Source organism: Pogona vitticeps, chromosome 1 (genome assembly GCF_051106095.1).
Source record: "Pogona vitticeps strain Pit_001003342236 chromosome 1, PviZW2.1, whole genome shotgun sequence".
Taxonomy (NCBI): domain Eukaryota; kingdom Metazoa; phylum Chordata; class Lepidosauria; order Squamata; family Agamidae; genus Pogona; species Pogona vitticeps.
The window spans coordinates 240,927,016-240,948,958 of NC_135783.1; the positions used below are offsets into that span (position 1 = coordinate 240,927,016).

The window sequence follows — 21,943 nt, forward strand, 5'->3', positions numbered from 1 at the left end:
GAAACTACTGTAGGTGACCTAGAAACCTCAATCTGTTTACATTACAGTAGCTTGATTACTAAGAGTGACTGGTCATTTGGTACATTTTGCCAACTCTATTGTTGACATTTCTTGCTTGGTTCTTCCTGCTTTTATAATCAGAAAACCGATTTTACAGATTTAATATACTGTATTTTACTGCAATATTCCTCAAACCACAGGGAAGTACAATAATAACCATTTATTTAAATTTCTGCACAGAAATGAACAACGATTTCAAATAGATTTGCTACCAAGTAAGTGGGCACAGGGTTGTTATCTTAAAATGCCAAGATATGCATGTGTCACTTAGAAATAGCCTCCATTCATTTCAGCAGAGAATGACTCCCAGGTAGATATGCAAAGGACTGCAGCCTTAGGATGCAATCCTGTACTCATTTATCTGAGAGTAAGTCTCACTAACCTTGGTAGGACTTACTCCTCAGTGGACATGTACATGACCCTATTATTAGCCTTACTAAGGCAATCAATGTAAACATTGCTCCCCATCTCTAAACCATAAATATAGGAAATCTTAATTCAAAAATATAAACTTTATTTGCACTTATGTAACAGAGCCCTGGAGCTTTGGATTTCTTAACTGGATGAGGCAGCTACATTGCAGAGAAGTAGATAAAATAAATGTAGCAGAATAAAAGGGCTAGGTTACATCACACCAAAGTGGTAATACACTCTACATTCATGTATCCAGAGCAGCAGAAACAGAAAGAGGCTCCACACATTGAAATGGAAAAATAATATGCATCTTGCAGGTTAGGATCTACACTATAATCCATATAAGGGCTCCCACCTTTATCTCTTATTTCTGTCTGCTATATCAGTCCTCTAAGTAGCTTGTATAAATGGGTTTGAGGCAAGAGCCATGCAGCAGAACATTCTATTTCGAGAGTCACAATCCCCAAGGCCTCTGGGGAAGGCTGCTGAAAGTCCAGACAAAGCACCCAAGATTCCATCTTCTATTCTCTGCTGCCTATAATCTGAAGGAGGAAGGTGAAGATGTAGACAATGTCTGTGTAGATTCTGAGGGCTCCGTAGACATATTCCTCAGGACTCATGGTGTGCTTTCGGTTGCCTATCACCAGCTGGGTGTCGTAAGCAAGAAACTGTAGAAAGCCAAGAGTTAAACACTTAAAAATCAATATACTATCACAAATACATTATTATCTTCCAGAGCATACAAATGCAGAAGATCTAGACTCCAAGTGCTAATTCACAGGAGAGGTACATACCCTCATGCATTGACATGGTTGTTAAAGTAAGTTAAAGGATAGAAATGGGGCAAAGGAGGATGGAAAGGAGAGGACAAGAAATCCTCTGCTATGCTCGAAGGTGATGTATCAGATTCCAGCCATTGAGCTTTTGCTTAAGATAGGTAAATATTATTCTCTCAAGGCAGGCATGTTCCTAAGCTGAGATAAGGGTCTGACCAATCCACAGAAAGCAAGAATATTAAACTGGGCTGATCTAGGGTTGCCGATGTAAGAAGGGGAAGTACACAAATGTTTAATATATAATTGTTTCTATTAGAATTTTTATATAGGATTGTAACACCTTTCTTTGTTTTATAGTTTTATCTGTTGTGAGCTGCCTTGGGTCCCCTATGGGGAGAAAGGTTTAGCATGCATAAACAAACAAACAAACAAACAAACAAACAAACAAACAAACAAACAAACAAACAAACAAACAAATAAATAAATAAATAACAATAACTAAGAGGTTTCTCATTAGCAAAATCACCTCCAATAAAGAAATATTGCCTGTAGGTGACAAGGACAGAAAAAAAGGACATGTATACTGTAGCGTTCTCTATTTATTAGGTCTATGGTTTATGTTATATTATGTAATGGTTTATGTTTGTTATGTAATAATGGTTCATGCATATTAATGTTGCTGAGAGGCGGAGCTGAAAGAGATGCTATAAGAGGCGGAGCCTGAGTCTATCAGAGGGTCAGTAAGAGAAATGTAAGAGTGAGGCAGTAGAGAAAAGTCAGAGAAAGTAATAGTGTGTGTAGTTTGCGAAATTCTGAGATGTGATTAGCTACTGAAGATATTTATGAATCAATCTCTGTAATCAATAAACCAAAATTTTTATTTAAAAGAACTTGAAGAGTGGACCTGAATCTTTCTGAGGTAATGGTGATTTCAGGATCACCTGGTGGCAGCAGTGTTAAAGAGGAGAGTGTTTGCCTTTGTGTGCTCTGAGGCTTGAAGGTCAAGCAAAAGGGGCACGAGGGTGGACGCCACATATACCAACCTTAGTACTGTGACAGTGATAAACCACGCAGGGCTACTGAATGTTTTAAAATATTGGATGGGAGACAAAGGTTAGTTTACAGCCCTCATAGATGATGTGCACAGGGCTCCCCCCTCTTCTAATCCAAACATGCAGCTGAAAATGGGAGCAGCACTCAGCCACCCAGGTACCCCTCCAACCGCATTTTCTGCCTTGAGTTCTGAAGCAGGCAGGAATGTCAAAGAGGACTTAACTACGGCAAAGGCACTAAAGTTAAGAAAGCAAGAGAAGTAGATAATGGCATGTAACACTAGAAGCCATGAAACATTGACCCTTCAGATGTTTTGCACTATTCCCTGAAGCCTCTCTCAGCACGCCTCAGAGTAAAGGATTATGGGAGTTAGTTTAAAAACATCTGGAGGGCCAATGGTTCCACACCTATGTCCTGGGTCATTCTTTGCAATACTTTAGAGAGGACAAAGAAGATACAGATATGGTTTTGGTTTCCCATCTATCCTACAGCAGGACAGGTAAGAAATTTAAATGAGCAACCCAGCAATTGTGCATGCAGACAATAACTCTACTCACCAGGGTGAAGGCAATTGCTCCAATGGCTGCATACAACATGTGAAGCCAATAGATCTGGAAGCAAAGAGAACCAAGCAGTTGTTTCTCTGCAGGCAATTTTTTTTTACTTCATTAAACTTAGCAACACTTTCAACAGGGCCTCTTCATGTGGCACAAGAAGTCCCAGCAGGCCAGAATTGAAGGTGAATAGCAGGAGGGACCCAGGCCCAATGGTCTGGGCTAGCAATTAAGCAATTTGAACATGAAGACAGACAGGATGAAGATCATCAATACCCTCCAGACCATAACTGAGCTTCCCTGGAACCAGGTGTTCTCAAAATTAGGTGGGTATTCATATCAATATACAATGCTGCAACTCAATCACAAACATATTAAACGTATTGTCTGGAGCTGTCAGGAAAAAATTCAAGCATCAAATCCAGATGTATAGCTCTGACTAGCATTGATCCCACATGTCTTTTGATGTGCTTACATATTTGAAGGACAGGACAATGGCTGTAATTATCCCAGTCACCATGACGACAATGCCCAACACACAGAACAAGCCAGTGCAGGATGTGAAATCCACCTGCCAAGAAGCGTAAAGAAGGCATGTAAATGAGAAAGAGGCAGATGGCAAGTAACCCATTACCAACAACTCCTCATTTTGCCCTACAAAATGCCCTTCTTAGCCCCCCCCTCCCCCCGATCCATGTCAGACAATATAGAAACATAGTGGAATGCAAGAAAAATCATTAAAAAAACATTGATGGGAAGCAGGACTTTCCAAACTTCAGTGTTACCTCTTGCTATCTTCGTATGTCACACGAAAACAATAACAATTTGGAGAAGCAAAAAAAAAAAATCTACTCCAGCAGAGGTTCCCAGTCTTGGGTCCCCAGATGTTCTTGGTCTACAACTCCCAGAAATCCTGACCAGCCAGCTAAAAGTGAAAACCTCTGGGAATTTTAGTCCAAAACATCTGGGGACCAAGGTTGGGAATCACAGTACTACAGGGATGAGGAGCTATACCCCTCTACGCTGATCCTTGCCCCCCCACACACACACTACAATTTTTGTGTCAGCTTTAACCAGGATAGAGAGTGGGCAGGGATTATGAAAAGTGCAGACCAGAAATGCTCCTGTTTTAATGTATTATATGTTATATGCAGTCAAGTGGGACTCAAGGCAACTTACAGCTCATTTTAACAGACAGGAATTAAAATAACATAGCAGAAGCATTAAAATGTATTAACGATGGAAACAATGAAGTACAGTTGTGTTCAAAATTATTCAACCCCCACTGAAATTGAATGTTTTGGCCATTTTGACATTGATTTTGATCATTCAGTCATCTTGCTTACATTTACATGAAAGAGGCACTTGTAGGTCAGAGAAATATAACCTTAAGTTTATAATGAAATAACCACAAATGTCTTTTCTGTGCTCACATCATTATTAGTTTTTATTCAACCCCCAAGTGACAGTCAATCTTAGTACTTAGTACAACATCCTTTTACAGTTATAACAGCTTTTAAACGTGAAGCATAGCTTGACACAAGTGTCTTGCAGCGATCTACGGGTATCTTCGCCCATTCTTCATGGGCAAAAGCCTCCAGTTCAGTCAAATTCTTAGGCTTGCGCACTGCAACTGCTTTCTTTAAGTCCCACCAGAGGTTCTCAATCGGATTTAAGTCTGGTGACTGCGATGGCCACTCCAAAATGTTCCAGCCTTTCCTCTGCAACCATGCTCTAGTGGACTTGGAGGTATGCTTGGGATCATTTTCCTGTTGAAAGGTCCAACGTCTCCCAAGCCTCAGGTGTGTGACGGACTGCATCACATTTTCATCCAATATCTCCTGGTACTGAAGAGAATTCATGGTACCTTGTACACGCTGAAGCTTCCCTGTACCTGCAGAAGCAAAACAGCCCCAAAGCATTATTGACCCTCCGCCATGCTTCACAGTAGGCAAGGTGTTCTTTTCGTCATATGCCTTGTTCTTCCTCCTCCAAACATAGCGTTGATCCATGGGCCCAAACAGTTCTAATTTTGTTTCATCAGTCCACAGAACACTATCCCACAACTTTTGTGGTTTGCCCACATGACTTTTGGCATACTGCACTTGACTCTTCTTATTCTTGGGAGACAGCAAGGGGGTGCGCCTGGGGGTTCTGGCATGGAGACCTTCATTACGCAGTGTGCGCCTTATTGTCTGAGCTGAAACTTCTATACCCACATCTGACAAATCTTTTTTCAGTTCCTCAGCAGTCACACGGGGACTTTTCACCACTCTACGCTTTAGGTAGCGCACAGCAGTCGAAGTCAGCATCTTCTTTCTTCCACGACCAGGTAGCATTTCAACAGTGCCCTTTGCCTTGAATTTGCGAATGATGCTTCCTGTGGTGTCTCTTGGTATGTTTAACTTCTTTGCAATCTTCTTATAGCCATTGCCCTTCCTGTGAAGACAAATCACTTCTTCTCTTGTCTTCCTGGACCATTCTCTTGACTTCACCATGTTTGTAACCACACCAGTAAATGTCTAGAAGGAGCTGAGTATCACAGTCATTTTAAAGCTGCCTAATTGGTGCTTATTATGCTTGATTGGTGCTCGGTGACATCCACAGGTGTTTTCAATACCTGATCGAAAACACCTGAATGAACCTCTCTTCTTCAGAGTGGTAGTCTTTAAGGGGTTGAATAATTGTGGCAATGAAGAAACCACAAAAGAAACATTTACTACTGTATTACATAAACAATTGATGTTATTTTAGTTGCATTTGGTTCTTTAAAACGTCCTTGTAGGATTTCATTCTGAATACAATTCCAAATGTACACTATAGTCCCTAAACCCCTTTACAGCATTGGGGGTTGAATAATTTTGAACACAACTGTAATCATGTAAGAACAAATTAAGAATAAAATCATTTAAAACACATTAAAAAGGATACATTGGTGGCAATCTTAGGGCACTAGCTATGTAAAAATGAGATATGAAAGACTGATGGAACAAAAAATTGTTGTCAATTTGCCACTGCAAAGAGAGGAGCGAGGTGGTCAGCTTAGCCTCACATCCTGTACTATACCACACTTGCTCAGACGTATATAATGTAATAAACTGACATTTTAGGGAGTTAAAGGGGCCCTTGCCAAAGTTTTGGAAATCACACTCATTATCTCCTTATTACCCCAACTGACCTTCTACCAATATGCTTTTTGTTATTGTGAAGGGCATACTTTGGGGAACTCCTGCTACTAGTATGTAAAAAAAATCTGAATCATTATAGATCGTGTGATCCTGGGGCAGGCTTCACATCTGATAGTAAGACAGAATTGGATCAACTTGAAATCAAGGCTCATGTTTTCTGCACGCTTTGGATGAAGAGGAAATTGAATCCTTCCGTTTGCATACCGTTAACATTTGGTGGTGTGGCACCAGATTCAGAGGAGGGGAAAAGCTCAGGAAAAAAAATGAGAGGAATGGTGTATTTATTAATTAATTAGTTCGTTTTAATTTTATATTGCCCATCTGGCTACCAGAGCCACTCTGGGCAGTTTACAATGAAAAAACATCATGTTGTTCACCTCTCGCATGAAGGGAGTTTTTTTTTCCAGGGTTAATACAAGGAATACTGGATATATCAAAAACCCACCTTCCTCAACCTCAATCTATAATAATAATCAAGAAAATTCAGACAATGTGTTGGGGAAAGGGGACCCACTCATCTGCTGATCACACCAATGTGTGGAAAAGCACATCTCACCTTTGTTTGGAAGCAGAAAAGGGTGACAACTATGGCCACAATAGCTGTGATTAACATGGCAAGTAGAACAGCCTTTGTACTGTACACACTGCAGAAAGATAGTTAAAACCATTATTTCACATAAGGCTTGCTTTTATCATTATGATAGACTCTATAGTGTCAGGACAATTTATGTATCAAATAGCAAAGAAATGTAAATGTGAAGAATTAATTATAGTAGCCAAAGGTGTGCAAACACTGCACCTATATTTGTCATTTGATCCCTCTGCATTTTTGAAATACATACTAACGGCAAGTGCATACTGTGATAAAGTACAGTGGTGCCTCGCTTAACGAGCGCACCGTTTAACAACGGATTTTCATAGCGACCTGCTTTTTGCGATCGTTAATGTGATCGCATTGCGATGATTCCAATGGGCAAAAATCGCATTGCGACGATCTGTGAGCGTTTCGCTTACCGATCTTCGCATTGCAATATTCTAAAAACAGCTGATCGGCGGTTCCAAAATGGAGTTTAATGCGTTCCTATGGGTTTTTTCCCCCGCATAGCGACGAATCTGGATAGCGACGTTAATCCTGGAACGGATTAATGTCGCTATGCGGGGCACCACTGTACTACAAATAATGGCATCCAGTAGTGAAGAACAACAATGTGTTTTCTTTCCACTCTGATTCTAAGCAATTTAATCCTACTGATATTCAAGAGATTACTTTCCAAGAGAGATGCATCAGAAGGCGCTCCAAATCATAAGAAAAATGTTTGGAGAACACATTTTAATACTCATTTGCTCACAGCATAGCTCACCAAAAACAAGGATAACAGCAGAACTTGGCTATTCCACCATCACTAGTACCCCTCCTTCTAGGAAAATAAGACACCAACCACTTCCTTGCCTTACAACAAAAAGTTTGCACAGCATCTCCAATTCCAGGACCCAAATCAGATTTAAGAGTGCACCTATACTGGACAGTTAAAGTTGGTTAATTCCATTTCAACTGTCTTGGCTCTGTCTGAATGAATCATGAGATTGTAGTTTGCTGAAGATGTTAAGAGTTCAAAAAAACTGAGTTTATGGGGTGCACAGGTGTTGCCCTAAACATGGAAAGTTCTTTTAAAATGTTCCTCAGAAAGATTGCATTAAAAGCAAAAGTACAATTGGAAAGTGCTCTGTGAATATAGATTATACAACAAAACCAAAACACAGCTAGTCATTTTGGAACACAGAACTGATAAGGTAGCAAGGCTCATTCAGTTTCATACCAGTTTTTGCAGGGAAGTAAACAGTACATAGAATCATAAAATCACAGATTTGGAAGAGACTACAGGGGCCATCGAGTCCAACCCTGTGCCATGCAGGAAGTCCATCAAAGCACTCCCAACAGATGGCCATCCAGCCTCAAAAACCTCCAAAGAAGGAGACTCCACACTCTGAGGCAGCATATTCCATTGCCGACCAGCTGTGACTGTCAGGAAGTTCTTCCTAAGTTTCAAGTGGAATCTCTTTTCCTGTAGTTTGAAGCCATTGCTCCTTGTTCTAGTGTTTGGAACCATGGAAAAAAACCTGTCCCTTCCTCGACATGATATCCCTTCAAATATTTAAACATGGCTATCATGTCCCCTCTTAACCTTCGTTTCCAGCTCCCTAAGTCGCTCCTCATAGGACATGGCTTCCAGACCTTTGACCATTTTGGCCGCCCTCCTCTGGACACGTTCCAGGTTGTCAACATCCTTCTTGAATTGAGGTGCCCAGAACTGGACAACATACTCCAGGTGAGGTCTGACCAAAGCAGAATAGAGTGGTACTATCACTTCCCTTAGACACTATACTCCTATTGATGCAACCAAGAATTGCATTGGTTTTCTTGGCAGCCGCATCACACTGTTGACTCATGTTCAGTTTGTGGTCTACCAAGACTCTTAGATCCCTTTCACAGGTAATGTTGTCTAACCAGGTGTCTTCCACCCTATATCTGTGCAGTTCCTTTTTTTCTGCCTAGGTGTAGGACCTTACATTTCTCTCTATTGAAATTCATTTTGTTAGTTTGGGCCCAGGAATCTAATCTGTCAAGGTCATTTTGAATTTTAATCCTGTCCTCTGGGGAATTAGCAACCCCTCCCTATTTGGTATCATCTACAAATTTAATCAGCATACTCTATTCCTTCATTCAAGTCATTGATAAAGATGTTGAATAGCCCAGGGCCCAGAACAGAACCCTGAGGCACTCCACTAGTTATCTCTTAAGTTCAATTTTTGTAGATTTTAAACATATGTGCCTACAGTTTTTTCCTCACAACTATAAGATTGTCTCTGATGATTTTTTTATCTCCTATTTTTAAGTATGGAACCTAGAGATGATGTAAATGAATAGAACTTGTACAGAATTAACAAGTTTTGGAATTGCCCGGAATTATTGCAACAATGAAGACAATCATAATGAGATACCCAGATGAGTTTGCAAAAGCTTGTCACTGATTGCCTGGCTTCATTCTGGGATTAACCCTTTACTGGGATAATGTCAGCTATGATGACTCAAATAATCTGTTCTTTGCCTGGAAGGTCTATGAATCTTTGGAAGACTCCTGGGGGAATCAGTTATATCTATCAGGATCTGACGAGGGACTTTGAATTGTCTGCCAGAGACCTCTAGTGAACCGCACTGTATTACAGCACAGCATTCTAAGTTCCTAACCAAACTACATTTCCAAAGATTATATAGAATGGAGCTATAACCGTTAAAGAGGAATCAAATTACTATAAGTGTAGATACCCTCTTAATAAGAAAAGCATTACTACAGATTGTGAAATGAATGCCTCTTTCTGAAAACAATACCCCTTTTTTCTAGTCTATAAATAAGAAGTCTGGATTTTCTGCCCAAAGTATTTCTGATTTATATGCTCTAGAAAATCTGCATATGGCAACCACTGCACTGCACCTCATACTTTTTGATTTTCTACGATTCCAGTGAGTGGACATAATTAGTAGAGAAAAAAACTGCCTTAGTAAAAAAAAAGTTGTTACAGCCCTCACAAAAATGGATTGTTTAGCCACCAAAATTAGGATCTGTTAGTTCTTCCAAGTGCATATGGAATCATCATTGTTTAATTGTCTCATTATTTTGAAAGACTGAAAATCTTTTTTCAGCAGAGCCCAAGGAAAGCCTACCACTGAGTCACCATTCGAAATATCCTCTCTGATCAGCAGCTGACGCATAATACTGCAGAATAGACATGAATAATAGTATTTTTGTCCCTTACCTAGCAATGCATCCTGTCATGAATCCCATGGCCAAGGTCTAGGAGAAAACGAGAAACTAATTACCATTTGATCATTGTCCTTAAATATACAGTATAGTTATTGTCTTCTATAGACTTTATATGCCTCACTAGCTTCAGGTTAACATTTGGGGAGCCTGAAAACTTAGGGAAATGTCTCTCCCTCTCCTGCTTTCTTCTTACAGCTGTCCTTCTGAAAAGAGTAGTTATGATCAATGCACCAAGAAGGGAAATCTGGCTCTGCCCTTTAACATCCCAAATGGTTTAGGCCCAGTTGGCCTTAAGACAGATGTTCACAACCTTTTTCTGGTTGTGACTCCTTCTATAATAGCCAGGTAACCTGCAACCCTCCTGCCACATTTGCATAAAAAGGCATTTTTAAAAGGGTAAAGTCACCCCTTCTCAAAAAGTAGAGGCTTCTTTCTCTCCCCAAATGACCTGTTTACATGCACTAACTTCAATAACATGGTCTGAAAGGTCAAGAAAGAAATTGTTCAATAACATATAAGATGACCCACAAGCCCCCCCCAAAAAAACACTTTGCAATCCCTTAGGATTCAAGATCCCCAGGCTGGGAAACACTGCCTTAAAGGCTGCTTGCTTCTATAAAGACCTGTATAATAATTAAAATCAATTCTGGAGACCTTGGTACTGGGGCAATCAGAGGAAATCAAAGGAGTGAACATGGAAGATAGAGCCTTTTTGGTGGTGGTACCCTAACTCTAGAGCACCCCTGCCTCTGCTGAGTCATCACAAGTTCCAAATTTAAACTACTCCATAGGGCTAGAGGGGAACTAAACAGAGTGTTATTCATGTATACTATGAGACAACAATTTAAGAAATTATACTAAAATTACTTTTACATTCCCTTCTCTGAGCACCAATTCTTGTTTTTAGCCCAAGCCCCAAAATACACATCTTTACTTACAAAGACAAAGAGAAGGATGAGATTCCATGGAAAGCGTCTCCTGGAAAAGGTTAAGAGGTGGGAAATATAGGTTATGTAAGCAGGGTCACTTCAGAGCTCAGTGTTTCAGCAAACCCTCCTGGTTTCAACCTTTTTTTACTCTGAAGTGAAGGAAGTCATTCAATCCCAAAACCCCACCTCATGGTGACCTAATGAGGACGAAGACAGGACTCTTTTACCTTCCATAGTTGTGCAGAAGGTAACATTCTGACTGGTACAAATCGTCATGCAAGTACAGGCGCTCTGTCCTCTTTGTTTCCTGACCCCCATCCCCAAATGACTTCCTCCTTCTATAATTGACATTCCAAATTAAGAAAGTGTCTGCTGTTAGAGACAATGAACAATTACACCAATGTATCTCAGCCCACAACATGGTGCTCCTGACTCCACGGGAGCCATGGAAGAGTATATGAGATTCTGATGAAAGTATTTCGGATTGTTGTACAGCTTTATTTTCCCTTACTGCCAGTCCTTTCAAAATCTTAGCAGCCTACGACAGCCAACTTGCCTCCTCAGAGTCACAACTATACCCAAGACAGACTCACCGTGGGCCCTCACAACATACCAGCACCAGGTAAGTAACCAGGAATACAGCACTGTGGGAAGGAAACAACAGTGAGATGGTCACATTCGCTCCACATCTACACCAAACTTAATATCCCACCACAAAAAGGAAGAGACAGAGATATGGCACTTTTATCTGGTATCAGGGCACAGAATCTCTGGCCTTCCAGATGATTTGGACTTCAATGGCAAGGAATAATGGAAGTGTTAGTTCTAAGCATCTGGAGGGCTATAGGTTCTCCACCCCCGATTACAGTGACATTCATCTTTTATTAGGGGGCCTCAGAGCTTTCAAACACATCCTTTCCTGAGCACAGTTTCCTCTATGTTAGGAAGAATTCCAGCATCTGTTCCATTCTCTCAGCTCCTCCCATCTTTGCAAAGTGAGGCCTCACCTCCACTGCCTCTGCTGAACACACTCATCCCACCAGTTCTGTGTGAGTGAGTCTATCCCAGGGGTGGCAAACCGGTAGCCTGAGGGCTAAAGGCAACCTTCCCTCTATTAATTTCACCTCCTTCTCATGCATTATTGGGAAACTCATACACACAAAGAGGTGATAAAGAAAACGACAGGTCGGGTGTCACTATCAGAAAACACTCAGTTGCGGTGTGCTCAAACCTCCTCCACCTCTTCTGTTCCAGAGGCAATATTCCTTGCTGGAGGAACAGGGACACGTGCCTTTACTGGCCTCTTTCTCCAGGGAAATTCAAACATTGCTCCTATTACCATAGCTAGGAACAACCAAAAATCCTGCCAATCCCTAAGGAGCAGTCCAGCATTTGCACCACTCCTATTGACCTTGCTGGACTTCCAAGCACTCAGAGAGGCACAAGACCTGGGGCTCAGCTTAGTGGGCCCTTCCAATGCCCACAGACACTACATGTTGCCTGACCTTGCCATGTTCTTGTGCCAACCAGGACTCTTGGGGACCAACTTCCCATTTGACTACAAGGAGGTCTTATAAGACAAGTGGGCCCCCCCAAATAGCTGCTGCAACAGGATGTGCAGATACTGTTAACGTAATCGAACAAAGTTGTCCAGGGAGAAAGATCCCACATGCCTAGTGCAGTAATTAAACTACTGGACCAGGATAAAAGAGACACAAAATCAAATCCCAACTGAGCCATAAAGCTTACTAGGCTACTTTTGGCCAGTTTCTTCTTCTTTTCTAATTAACCTCAGGGTTTACTCTGAGCGTCAAATGGAGGAGAAGGCCCGTATGTACTGCCTTCAGCTTCTTGGAAAACAGGCAGAACAGAAGTGAAACTCACAACACAGGCATCATCCAAGAGAGTGACCTGCCTCAGAAGTGACCCAAGAGTTATTTTCTACAGTGCTGCTCAATAAGCCTTTAGAGCAGAAGGCCATACTTACTAGGACACATAGTAGACGGCAATGTTTCTCCGCACAAAACTGGACACAGGTTCACTGTGGAAAGAGAAAATCATGTGGTAGTAGAAGTAACTACATGGTAGGTCTCTTGTCTCACATTAACTCTTCTGGGGGGTGAGGGACAGAATGCATAGTTCCTATTCCCAAACAGACTTCAGGATCCTGTATCCTAAATAATTCAGTTCGGATCATCAAGTCACTGATAAATGCTAACATTTCCCATGTATTATAATAATGATAATGAATAGACTGTTCCAAACATTGTGCACCCAGCTCTATGATTAGAACTTTAATTAATATGTGGAAACTGAAAGTAAGCATCTTGAGTTTCAAAAACAAGAGGGGGGAAATACATTGGTTGGTTGCAGATTATTTACATTTTTAGACATCTGTCTACAGAAACAAGTTATACTGGTCTATGAGTGCTATAAGGAAGACTTACACAAAGGTGAAGATCGCAATGATGCCCACTGTCAGGAGGAGCTGCACTGAGATAATACTGTAGACCTGAAAGAAAGATAAAGGGTGTGTGGGGATTTGTGCAAATAAACACTGGGGGGATCCTACTGACGTTTATGTAACTTGCTGCACCAACAGTAGTTTATTGATCAGATGATGGGCACATCTTGATTGCGCAATCAGGGGCATGACCAGGGATACAACCAAGAGGCATTCTGGCACCTCATCAGTTAGCCAAATCAGCTGTGGCAAGTTATGCAATGATTGCCCAAATTGGATTCTGGCCACTGATGCTCCAAGCATCAGGGCTGCGTCAATGTTCATGATGACAATATCCTGAGCTCCATCAGAATATTGGACTCTATTCAAGCAAGCCTCTTCTACAAATATTCATTTAGCTCATGAAAGTTGTTTTCTCTCACCTGCATCTCTCCTGCTACTGAGCATGCCAACTCCCTCCATTTTTTCCTGAACTACAGAACTTTCTCAAAACCCACCCAGCACCCAAATATCCATAGAAGTGGAGGTTTGTCAGGAGGACCGTGCAGAGCTGATTCTGGCCAAATTTACCTTGCGGATGAAAGTCTGTCGAACTTTCTTATCACCCCAGTCTCCTACCGCGAATGCTCCATCTCCAGAATCACCGTTGCCATAGCTGTCGACTGCAAGGGGAAGATACCATAGTGTTACCTCTCTGGTATTTGTGGAACTTTACCCAAACCCCTTTCACTGGAAAGCCCAGTGACCAGGAAAGGTTCCCACAGCTAGGGTGGCCCGGTGTAACCAAAACATAGAAAGGGGCAAAATGTGTCTGCTTCTGGGGGGAAAAAGCCTCCCTGCGTCTAAAACAGGCCTGAGGGGCAGGTGATGAGCCAAAAGGGCCAGTCACACCAAAGCTTTGCAGAGGTAATGACTGGCCATTTTTATGGCATTTCGGTGGGAGGGGGAACACAAGCTACGAGGGGCTGAGAACGGATGGGTGTAGCCCTCAGGGCTTCCTTGTGAGTAGGTCCACCATTTCCTCAAGGTCACTTAGCCCTGATACGCATACACGTATGTATTCGCATACACACACACACACACACACAGTTTTTATAACACACACATACACTATTGCATAAAAATCTATCTATAGATTTTATACAGTCACACACACACACACACACTTTATCATTTCTGTGTGTTCGTCTGTCTATAGAAACAAAACATCCTTTATTTCGAACACTGAAAGCCTTCCAGTCCCCTGCAGCCCTAGTTTCACTCTGCCTCTAGCAACTCTTTCCACAAAAGGTGTTTTGTCTTTCACAAAAGCCAAGCTCTCTCATCCTCTCTTTGCACTGCTTGCCCAGATTAGTTCGATCCCAGTGTCAAGATAGTATTTTTTCCCCCAGCACTTGCTATTGAAATGGAGCCTCCTCCTGATTGCTAATTGCCCTGAAATTGTGCAGTTCATGGCATGACGTATCTGTTCTGAGACAGTTTTGGACACTGGCTAGAATGCATCTTTGCATCAGGGGCCAAACTGAGTGTTCAGAAGGGCCCTTCCCTCAGTTCTTGTCAAGGGGTGCTCCTAGGGCAGCAGATGAATGGGGTTTCCCACTGGAGTTTTCTTTTCTCAATCACCCCTTCCACAATATCACCTCTTTTAACTTCAGATGAAGGCAGCCCATAATTGGCCACCACAGTTGGCTCCATAGTCAGAAGCCGATAAAGCAGATTAGAATATTATGTGTGTACATGCACATGTGCTCACCAAAAAGATGGGAGCAAGCAGCTATCTAACAGAGACTATATTCGGGTGATTAAACTATTTAATCTAAGATGGTTAACTAATTAAATTGATTTAATTAACTAATTGGCTTAATTAATGTAGTAATCCTCATTACTCTTCTGTAGTCTAGTTAACCTGTCCTAGGTCATGCCAAAGAGGCTTACCGACCTGCCAAATCCATCACTGAGCCCATTTCACCTATGCTGTAATTCAGCCTCTGTGTTCCAGAGGCTGGAACAGATGATGGTTCGAACAATTTGATGAAGATTCAGCGGACTATTGGTTTGAGAGGAAGTGGACTCTGTGATGGATTACTGTACATGACTTCGGTCAAAATAACCAGACAATAGGTTATATATTACATGTGTGCACTCACTCAGGCATGTACACACTTCTTTCAGGGAAGGCTTCTGACTATCTTTGCCTTCTTATCCTGGATCTACAGAGGTGAAGAAAGATCCCCTTGAGTCCCTGCCACCAGCCAGGAGGTCTCAAAGGCCACTGTAAAGCTGCACCCCCTGCCTCCCAGGAACAACAGAGCAGGAGGGGCTGACGCCATCCTTCAACCAGTCAAGCCACAGCTGCTTTGGACCAGTATTTCCTACCACCTCCCCAGTCACTTTTCATTTTGTCTTGTGTCTGTTCAATCGTGAACTTGTGAGTAATGGCAACTCTTTTCTTTTAATATCTGCTTAAAATATAGTAGATGCTTTACCATGGCCAAATAGGTAACAACACTGCTTTTATGGCCTTCCAGTGGCCTGCCCTTATAACTCTTGAGTTACAGAATTTGGCCTCTTTCCTTTTCATTTGTTTTCCAATTGCATTGTGCCACCCACCCCTATCCTGAATAAGTCCCATTGAAGGGACAGGAAAGAGAGAAAACAGAAACATTTTCGATAAAGGCAAAATAGAAATAAAAAGTTAAAAAAAGACAAAAACATGACAGCACCTTAAAGACTAACTTTTATGATTTTTTTAAAAATGTGAGCTTTCATTGACAAGTTCACTTCCTCAGACATAAGAGAAAAACAGAAACAATTTACCAAAATTCATTGGTACGGTAGGCATAGGAGGAACCGGTTGTGGATATCCTGCAGGTTGTGGGTAGCCTCCAGGCTGTGGGTATCCAGCCGCATAGGGCGGAGGCTGTGGGTAACCTCCAGGATACCCTCCGTGTGGTGGAGGGTAGAGAGGGTTCCGGTCATCGTAGCCTGGAGGAGCGGAGGGGTGCGACATGATATCTCAGGAAGACTCCCTGCCCTGAAAAAGAAAAGAAGTAGAATGTTGTTATTGTCTCCAACCCTTTCTTAGCTTAAAAAATATATATATTAACCATACTAAAGTCCTTCTTAATATAAATTCACATGCCTTGTGTCCTGTCTGCATGTGAGTCCAAGAAGCCTCCAGGAACAACCACTACCAAAACCCTATTTTGATGAGGAGAGGGATCCTGAAGGTAAGGCAAGAGAAGGTCATCTGGCCCTCTCGATGCTGTTTGACCTCCACTCTCCACCCTCCATCACCACTTACTGTGCTTGCTAAGACTGATGGGAGTTATATGGAAAGGATTGTACTTTACCTACCCTGGTTTTATCAGCTAAGTACCTGGCCTCTCCTAACAGCACCTAGCCACCAAAAGCTATGCTACTTCATTTGGCCCTACCACCTATTGGTGAACCTTTGGCACTCTGGATGTTTTAGACTGATACTCCCAGAATCCTCAGCCTGTATTGCCAATGGTAAAGGGCTGCGGGAAGTGCTGGATAGCTCAGTGGTTTAAGTGGGTTGGCGGTTCAATTCTCCACTGTGCCCCCTTGACAGGGGTTAGACTTGATGACCTGTAGGGTCCCTTCCAGCTCTGCAGTTCTAAGAGCATCGAGAATCCATGTACAGTACAAAACATTTGGAATTTGAAATGCTCACTGTTACATACAGCACTGATGTTACCTGTCTGTCATGGGTTGGAGGGAAAGTTCCATCCTATGGGGAGTGGAAGGCGGGACATCAGGAGGAGGGGCTGTACTGTATATATATGTGAAGCCTGTGTGGAGAAGTGGGGAGAGCTGAAGGAGAGCTGAAGGAGGAGCTGAGAGAAGAAGCTGGTGTGGGAGTCTGTGTGTCAGACAGGGTACTACTGTGTGTCAGTCAGTACCAACCTGATAGGTTCAGGTGTCTGTATGGTTAGCCAGAACTGATAGGTTCAGGGTCTGTGCTTTATTTAAAGGTGTTCTGTGTGAACCAAACTGGTGTGTGTATGATTGAGACTAAGCCACGTTACTGTACCTTATTCACTTGATCATTTTATTTTCCCTGTGTGTTATTTAAATAAACCCTATTCCTTTATTTGTTAAAAATCCATCCCTGGTCTGTGTGACTTCTTATAGGGAATGGTTGGTGGCAGCTTAGTGAAACTGTGGTATATCCCAGTAGGTCTGGGGTTGTCACATTGATTGGTGTCCAGCGTGTGGGATACGACTGGTCCAGTTGTCCAGTGGTACAGCAAAGCCTTGGCAAGTGTGCCCAGAGCAAGGGGGGTCTAGTCAGGGACAATCTGAGAGCGCGTAGGTAATCTTCTAGGCTTACCTCACGGGGAGGTAAGCTAGTGGAAGAACGTGTAACCTCAGATTGGGGGCTAGATTAGGGAGCTCTGAGGCAACCTGTTTTGGCGGGAAAAAGCTGAGGCAAAGCTGAGTGAAGTAGCAGTGATCTAGCTTGTCTGCTGAGAGGCCTAGCAGAGGGGGGTGGACTCTGGCTGGCAACAGTTGCAAGTTAGTGCTGAAGAACAGCAGCAAATCTATAGAAGGCTGGTTCTGAGGCAAAAGAGAAAAAAAAGTGGTCGCTTTATTTTGAGGCTTGACTTTTGAAAGCAGCCTGTTCTGGGGGGGGGATTATGCCCTTGACTCGAAGCCAAATGGCAGAAATGGGTGAAGTGAGGGAACCCCAGGTAGACCAAGGTTCTGAGGATGAATTTGGCTCAGTGCAGGATGAGAGCACGGGAGAACAGAACCCAGAACTCAGGAAAATGCTCATAGCTCAACAGCATGAACTGAGGGTGAGGGAAATGGAGGAAAAGGAAAGAGAGAAACAAAGGCAATTTGAAATAGAGAGAATGGAAAGAGAAGAAAGATGGGAGAGAGAGAAAATTGCTCTGGAAAAAGAAAGGATGGCGTTTGAGTTAAGAAAATTGGAACTGATGAATCAGAATAATAATAACAATAGGGATTCTGAGGTGGGCCAATTGTCTAAAACTGACCTGAAGAAATTCCCTGTGTACCACAAGGGAGATTGCCCTGAGGTGTTCTTTTCCCTCGTGGAAAGAGCGTTTGTGGACTTCTCAGTAAGGGAAACTGAGAAGATGACCATCATGCGATCTTTAATCAGTGGCAGCCTGGCAGAAGTATATGCAGAGATGCCAGAGGAATTGCTGAGAGATTTCGCAGAGTTTAAAAAACTGGTGTTTGCCAGACATGGGATAAATGCGGAACAGCTGAGGCAGAGATTCAGGTCACTCACCAAGAAACCAGAGCAGACTTTTACCCAAGTGGGGGCCCAACTGGTGAGGCTGCTAGAGAAATGGCTGTCGCAGGAGGGAACAGAGACCTTCCAGCAGCTCAAAGACCTGATAGCGCTGGAACAGTTTTATTCAGTCCTGCATGGGGAACTGAAGTTCCAGGTGAGGGAAAGGAAACCGAAATCTGTGGCCGAAGCGGCCGAAATCGCAGATTTTATTTCCCAAATAAGAAAGCCCTTAGGTGAGGGGAAATCTATAAGCAAACCTAAAGAGACCTACAGCAAGTACTCTCAGGGACCAGGGAGAAGCCAGCAAGGGGGAGGGGCCCATGGTGAAGGGAAGCCCTCAGACACGAAACAAAGACCTCAGATTTTGGAGGGAAAACCAAAACAAGATGAGAAAGACTCAAAATACAGCAGAAAATGTTATTTCTGTCAAGGAAAGGGCCATCTAATCTCAGAGTGTGAGAAATTAAAGCAGCTAAAAGGAAATGTGCCTCATGATTTGAGTGGAACCAAGCCAAAAGCTGTGTTCTGTGTCCAGAAAGAGCAAAGCTCCTTGTCACTGAGGGAGCCTGTTGCCATGGCTACTCAATCTGGAACAGTTACATCTGCTGATCAGGCTGGGGAAAATGGTCCTCTTGTGGAGGTCAAGCGCTGCTTGCTAGTGAGAACAGATTCGCAGTTGTTTGAAACCGCAGGGGTGGACGTAGGAATACTTGACCATCAGTATAGGGGGTTAAGGGATACTTGTTCCCAGGTGACCCTGTGCCATCCAGATATTATTCCTAGGGAGTATGTAATCCCGAATGAGAGCATGAAGGTGGCAGGGATTGAGGGGCAGGTGATCTCGCTGCCAGTAGCTGAGGTACCTGTGAACTTTCAAGGCTGGAGGGGAGTTTGGCGGCTAGCGATTTCATCGACTCTGCCAGCAGCCGTGCTCGTGGGAAATGACCTGGCTGAACATGTGAAACGGGTGCTAGTGATTACACGCTCACAAGCCACCACGGGGACAGTTCAGGGGGGTACTGATGAGCCCGAGACGAAAGCAGGTGGGGGAAGTTCAGAGGCTGTGGTGGAAACCTTAACCACAGACAGCCGATTTGGCCAAGAGCAAAAGGCAGACACCACTCTCCAAAAGTGTTTTGAACAGGTGACAGACGCCCAGCTAACCCCTGAAACCCCAGTGAGATTTTGTGAGAAAAAGGGAATTTTATAGAGAGAGACCCTGAGGAATATCTCAAAAGGGGGAGATGGGATCAGAAGTCAGATAGTGGTACCTGAAAAGTATCGCCCCATGATCTTAAAAAGGGGGCACTCTGACATGTTTGCTGCGCACTTAGGGGTGAACAAAACACAGCAGAGAATTACACAGAATTTTTACTGGCCTGAAATAGGGAAGCAGATCAAGGAGTTCTGTAAACAATGTGATGTGTGTCAGAGGCAGGGGAATAACCGTGACAGGACCAAAGCAAAGTTGTGCCCTTTGCCTGTGATTGACACTCCGTTCAAATGCATAGGGGTGGATATTGTGGGACCTTTGCCCAAGGCCACAAAGAGGGGGAACAGGTTCATTCTCACCATTGTGGACCATGCCACGAGGTACCCTGAAGCCATTCCCTTGTCTAACATTGAAACTAACACAGTGGCAGATGCCTTGGTGGGGTATATGTCCAGGATGGGATTTGCCTCAGAAATAATCACAGATTTGGGCGCATCGTTTACATCGAAGCTCATGAAACGGTTATGGCAAATCTGTGGAATTAAACACAAGGAAACCACTGCCTATCACCCTGAAAGTAATGGGTTAACGGAGAAGTTCAATGGGACTCTCATGCGCATGATTAGGGCTTACTTGGCAGAGAATCCAAACAATTGGGACCAGAAGCTGCAATCCCTTTTGTTTGCTTATCGATCAGTGCCACAAGCCAGTACCGGGTTCAGTCCGTTTGAACTTTTATTTGGGAGAAGGGTGAAAGGGCCCCTTGATTTGATCAAACAAAATTGGGAGCAGATCACCCAGGATGACCCACAAGACGTTGTGACATATATAGACTCTTTAAGGAATGACCTAAAGAGAAACCTAGAGCTAGCAGCAGAGACCCTGCAAGCTCAAAAGGTCAGAAAGAAAGCTTGGGATGACCAGAAAGCCAGAGAGAGGCACTTTGACCCAGGGGAGGAAGTGCTTTGGCCTAGGCTCTGCAAAGAGAACAAACTGCAGCTGGGTATCCCAGAAACAAAATATTTGGGTCACATGGTAGGGGGAGGAGTGATCAAACCCCTAGAGGCCAAGATAGAAGCAGTTCGTGATTGGCCTAGACCCAACACCAAGAAAAAGGTCAAATCATTTCTTGGGTTGGTGGGCTACTACAGAAAGTTCATCCCGAGGTTTGGCGAGATTGCAGCTCCGCTGACCGATCTGACGAGGAAGAAGACTGATGACCGCATCCCGTGGACCAGCGACTGTGAGGAGGCGTTCCAGAGGTTGAAGGAGGCCCTCATCAACTATCCAGTGCTGCGTGCTCCAGACTTTGACCGGGAGTTCATCATCTACACCGATGCGTCTAACAGCGGGGTAGGAGCAGTTCTTTGCCAAGAGGATGAAAATGGTGACCAGCATCCAGTGTCCTACCTGAGTAGGAAACTCCAGAAAGGTGAGAGACATTTGGCAACCGTGGAAAAGGAGTGCCTGGCCATAGTCTACGCGATCCAGAAGGCCAAGCCTTACATCTGGGGAAGACATTTTGTTCTGTGCACTGACCATTCACCACTGCAATGGTTAAAGACAATGAAATCCCACAATAGCAAACTTATGAGGTGGGCTTTAAACCTGCAAGACTATGACTTTGAAGTGAAGGTGGTCAGAGGGTCAGGGAACTGTGTTGCTGACGCCTTGTCAAGAAGACCCGAAGAATGAAGACGGCGAAAGAAACATGGACTATGTATATATTTTGGTGACCAAAGGTTAAATGTATCTGGTTATTAAATATGCCTGGTTTGTATGAATAAAGGTAACTTGATGTATTGTAAATGGTAAATGTTTAAATGCCTAATTGATATGTTTATCCAGAGTAAGTATGGTATGGTATGTTATTGTATAACTGTTTTTGTATGTTTTGGATCCAGGTTGTTTTTTGGTGAAAAGCACCTTAGCTTTCCCCCTACAAAACAACTTATAAAGAGGGGAGGTGTTACATACAGCACTGATGTTACCTGTCTGTCATGGGTTGGAGGGAAAGTTCCATCCTATGGGGAGTGGAAGGCGGGACATCAGGAGGAGGGGCTGTACTGTATATATATGTGAAGCCTGTGTGGAGAAGTGGGGAGAGCTGAAGGAGAGCTGAAGGAGGAGCTGAGAGAAGAAGCTGGTGTGGGAGTCTGTGTGTCAGACAGGGTACTA

The 21,943-nt window shown here is 43.2% G+C and overlaps 1 protein-coding gene across 2 annotated transcripts in view; it reads right to left on the reverse strand.

Annotated features, from left to right (window-relative positions):
* Positions 1-205: 205 nt before the first annotated feature.
* Positions 206-21,943, reverse strand: part of LOC110085072 (protein lifeguard 3) — a 56,779-nt gene continuing 35,041 nt past the window's right edge. For both annotated transcript variants that reach the window (XM_020804897.3, XM_072985277.2), the window contains exons 2-12: positions 16,077-16,293; positions 13,830-13,921; positions 13,243-13,307; positions 12,783-12,836; positions 11,389-11,439; positions 10,805-10,844; positions 9,859-9,896; positions 6,602-6,689; positions 3,333-3,428; positions 2,861-2,914; positions 206-1,142 (exon numbers count right to left, since the gene is read on the reverse strand). In XM_020804897.3, the coding sequence (XP_020660556.3) occupies positions 996-1,142; positions 2,861-2,914; positions 3,333-3,428; positions 6,602-6,689; positions 9,859-9,896; positions 10,805-10,844; positions 11,389-11,439; positions 12,783-12,836; positions 13,243-13,307; positions 13,830-13,921; positions 16,077-16,269 (918 nt within the window). In that variant the 5' untranslated portion in view covers positions 16,270-16,293 and the 3' untranslated portion in view covers positions 206-995. The remainder of the gene's footprint in view (positions 1,143-2,860; positions 2,915-3,332; positions 3,429-6,601; positions 6,690-9,858; positions 9,897-10,804; positions 10,845-11,388; positions 11,440-12,782; positions 12,837-13,242; positions 13,308-13,829; positions 13,922-16,076; positions 16,294-21,943) is intronic.